At 38.8% G+C, this 3,863-nt stretch overlaps 1 protein-coding gene across 1 annotated transcript; it reads right to left on the bottom strand.

Moving 5' to 3' along the window:
• Window positions 1-1,661: 1,661 nt before the first annotated feature.
• Window positions 1,662-3,601, bottom strand: LOC114740199 (uncharacterized). Its single transcript, XM_028928320.1, has 7 exons — window positions 3,572-3,601; window positions 2,996-3,495; window positions 2,787-2,868; window positions 2,220-2,495; window positions 2,029-2,141; window positions 1,846-1,942; window positions 1,662-1,769 (listed from the first exon to the last, which is right to left on the bottom strand). The coding sequence occupies exons 1-7, from the start codon at window positions 3,599-3,601 to the stop codon at window positions 1,662-1,664; spliced, it is 1,206 nt and encodes a 401-aa protein (XP_028784153.1).
• Between the last annotated feature and the right edge of the window lie 262 nt (window positions 3,602-3,863).

Raw genomic sequence — 3,863 nt, 5'->3', positions numbered from 1 at the left:
AGCTATCCCAGGTTATGTTAGGCTGTAATCTGTCCACATGCATATAGACTATTTTTAGTTGTAAATATATGTATGTATGTTGCAAATTGTGTAATGTCACTTGCAAACGGGCTCTCCACTGCCTGTCCACTAACGGATAGCTTCTTCAGGTGAAGGTCATCATATGTAAATGGACTGATTACAATTGTGAATATATATGTATGTTGCCAATTGTCTAATGTCACTTGTAAATGGTATACGAAACCACACTTGGACACCTTCTCCAAGTGAATCAGTCCACATGCAAATGGACTATTTTTAGTTGTAAATATATGTTGGTGTGTTGCGAATTGTGTAATGTCACTTGCAAATGAGCTCTCCCCTACTTGTCCACTGACAGACAACTTCTTCAGGTGAGGATCGTCACCTGTAAATGGACTTATTGCAGTTGTGAATATATGTATGTGTGTTGCCAATTGTCTAATGTTACTTGCAAATGGTATACGAAACCATACTTGGACACCTTCTCCAGGTGAATCAGTCCATATGCAAATGGACTATTTTTAGTTGTAACTATATATACCTATGTTGCAAATTGTTTAATCTCATTTGCAAATAGGCCCTTGCACACCTGTTCACCCGCGGACACCTCCTTCAGTACGAGTAGGTCACATGCAAATGGACTATTTATAGTTGTGAAAATATGCATGTATGGTGCGAATTGTCTAGTCCCACTTGCAAATGGGCTGTCCTACACTTAAGTCAGACACATGCATCAGGTGAATCAGTCCACATGTAAAGCCAGGTATGTGTCTTGCAAATTAGCTAGTCCCCCTTGCAAATGTGAATGGACTGATTCCACGTGTGAATATAGGTATGTATTTTGCAAATTGGCCATTTCCCCTTACAAATGCGCTGTCCCCCACTTTTTCCCTCACGGACACATACTTCAGCTGAACCAGTCCACATGTGAATGGACTGATTCCACGTGTGAATATAGGTATGTCTTTTGCAAATTGGCTAGTTCCCCTTGCAAATGTGATCTCCCCTACTTTTTCCCTCACGGACACATACTTCAACTGAACCAGTCCACATGTGAATGGACTGATTCCACATGTGAAGCCAATCATGTGTCTTGCAAATTGGCTAGTTCCCCTTGCAAATGGGCACCCTGTTTAGGTCAAAGATGGCACATGTAAATGGACTGATTCCAGTTGTGAATATATGTATCGGAGTTGCAAATTCCTTAGTTCCTCATGGAAATAGACACCTTATTCAGGTGAAGGAGGGCACTTGCATATTTAAGAGGATGCGTTGTTCAGCTGATGAACAACACTTGTGAATGGTCTAATTGTTGTTGTTAACTTATTTGTCTCTCTTGCAAATTGTCTAATCGTTCGTGCAAAGGTCTAATCCTTAATGTAGGTTGTTTGTTGGAAATGGACGAACATTTGGTGTTAATTCCTATTTTGTTGTTGCAAATTCCCTAATTTCTGTTGTCAACCGTACATCTAATGAAAGTAAACAAGTAATGATAATATGAATCCATCAAAATAGTCTTTATTAATATCTTTTGTATGCACAACATTTAAGTTCGCATAAAGTGTTCACAACAACAATTACAGTGCTTATCAGCAAAAACTACAAGGTAGGAATTTGATCAGTCATCGCTTTCTCTTGCATTATTTGTTAATCTGGTCAAGGTGTTTGGCAACAGCATCTGACTTGATGTTTCTTTTATGAGTCACGAGCCACCACAATAGCTCACACCGTATAGATGTGTATTGATCCTATGGGACAATAATAACTATTCTCAGTAAGTTGACACAAATGCATGATGTCATTAACATATAATTCAACACCTACTGTTGTATAATAAGGCATGGTGAATAGAACTCCATCCTTTTCTTGTGGGTCGGGCCACTCTCTTAGATATATGATGAAATGAACCCCACAATCATCACTGAAAAAATGAACACATCACTATGTTGGCTTATCTATGTCAATTATAATTTATGACAAATAACTTTCAGTGAACAAAAGACTCACGTATTGTCTTGAACATGAACCGTGGGATACAAGATGTCATTGTTTGAATCTAGGTTGGCCAAAGCCTCCAGCTCAGGCTTTACTCTCCTTAGTATTTCAATGAAGTGTGCCCTCTACATAATTACAAATGATTATCACATAGGAGATACTATGGTTGTCCACAAAAGTAGCAGAATAATTACACCACTTACAAAAGTTTGCACCATCATTTGTTGCCCCTTTAATGCTAGATTAGACTTATTCTTCTTCTTTTGGCGCTTCATTGTATCCTCACCACCATGCAGAGAGTCTAGCACATAAAACTTTAGTGTGCTCTGTTCAAACACAAAGCAAAACCAATGTAGTGCAAACACAACAGGTGCAAATATGTATTCACGTTCAGCCAAATTGTATCCCAAGTGTTGGGGGAGTAGTTCTTTCAGATGTTTGTCCACTTGCCATGCTGTGTGTTGCTGCACCATCCTTACCTATCACAATAGCAAATTGTACAGCAATGAAAATTGTCAATGAAGAAACTGTATCGATAACTTGATTACACAATTTAAAGCATTGATCCCTTAATAGGGGATAGCACTAACCGTGAAATCTGCATCAAATATGTGTCTTTTAACCACAGAGGCACTCTTCTATTGGTCAACGTTCAAGGTGTGGGCAATCAGAGTCATGATCTGTAAAATAAAGGAGCAGGAAAATTAAATTAAAATTGTGGCACATTCCATAGATGGCCATTTTGATGTAAATTGAATAGGTGCACGTACCCTGTTGCTTATCCACCCTCTGGGACCCAGTGCTTGTAGGTCTGATTGTGTTGCCAAATGCCCAAACATATCTACCATGACCCTACAACAAATACGAAAGTGAAAATAAGTAGTCAGTGTTGCATAGTAGTATTATTCACAGGTTGTCTTCTCCATAATAACTGACTATACTTACTCTTGAGCCTCATCTGGTTGACACCACTCAGTACACAGTATAAAATGCATCCCTGTCACTCATTTTCACCTTTCTGCCATAAGTAGACATGTAAGGAGATTTAACTATTGGGACTTTACATCTACTTGACCTCCTTATGGGTAGCTGCACTGCTTTACCCACTATTTTCCCTTCTTCGTTTCCTTCTTCAGTTTGAGTTGCCTGTTCATCTTCAGTATCCTTTTTTGTAGCTTTATCTTCTCTCACATTGTCATTCTCGTCTTCATCTTCCTCTTCTTCTTCTTGCTGTTCATCATCATGCGATTTGTCACCACTTTCATGTGTTTCTTCGCCCTCTACAATCATAACATCATCATGTTGTGGCCGCTCATTTTCATCCTCCTCAGTGTGGTGTTCTTTTCCTTCTTCTTCATTGCCTCCCTGGTTAAGAATTTTGTTTTTCAGCTTAACTAATTCATCACAAACAAAGTTTTGAATCTTGGCCATCTCATTGTTCAATGTGTTGTTGAAATTGACCAAAAACTCCTTAATGTCCTGCATATTGTAAATGTACGTCATCAAACAAATATTAAGTCTGACTAACAGACATTACCACATTGGTATTACTCACTGGATGATGGAAACTTCTACTGCTCCTCATTGTGTTGACTCATTCCTTTCAGCAGCCGGTGGACTGTAGAAAATGCTCTCCTTTTCCGTGTCAATTCTCCTCTTCACAGCCTTATCATCCCAATGTTTGACGGTGTCTTTGTCTTTTGGTTCACCTCCCTGCAGAGGGACCCTTTGCAGGAAGTACAACTACAGAGAAAGAAAAAACATGACTCAAAAATCAAATTACATAATACATCAACAGTTTAATGGTCAAACCATATTCAACAAGGCATATTTTGTAAGAAAATATG

The sequence above is a fragment of the Neltuma alba genome, unplaced genomic scaffold (genome assembly GCF_004799145.2).
Source record: "Neltuma alba isolate B1F8T4 unplaced genomic scaffold, ASM479914v2 tig00003079_pilon, whole genome shotgun sequence".
Lineage (NCBI taxonomy): Eukaryota > Viridiplantae > Streptophyta > Magnoliopsida > Fabales > Fabaceae > Neltuma > Neltuma alba.
This window is presented reverse-complemented; position numbering and strand designations above follow the sequence as displayed.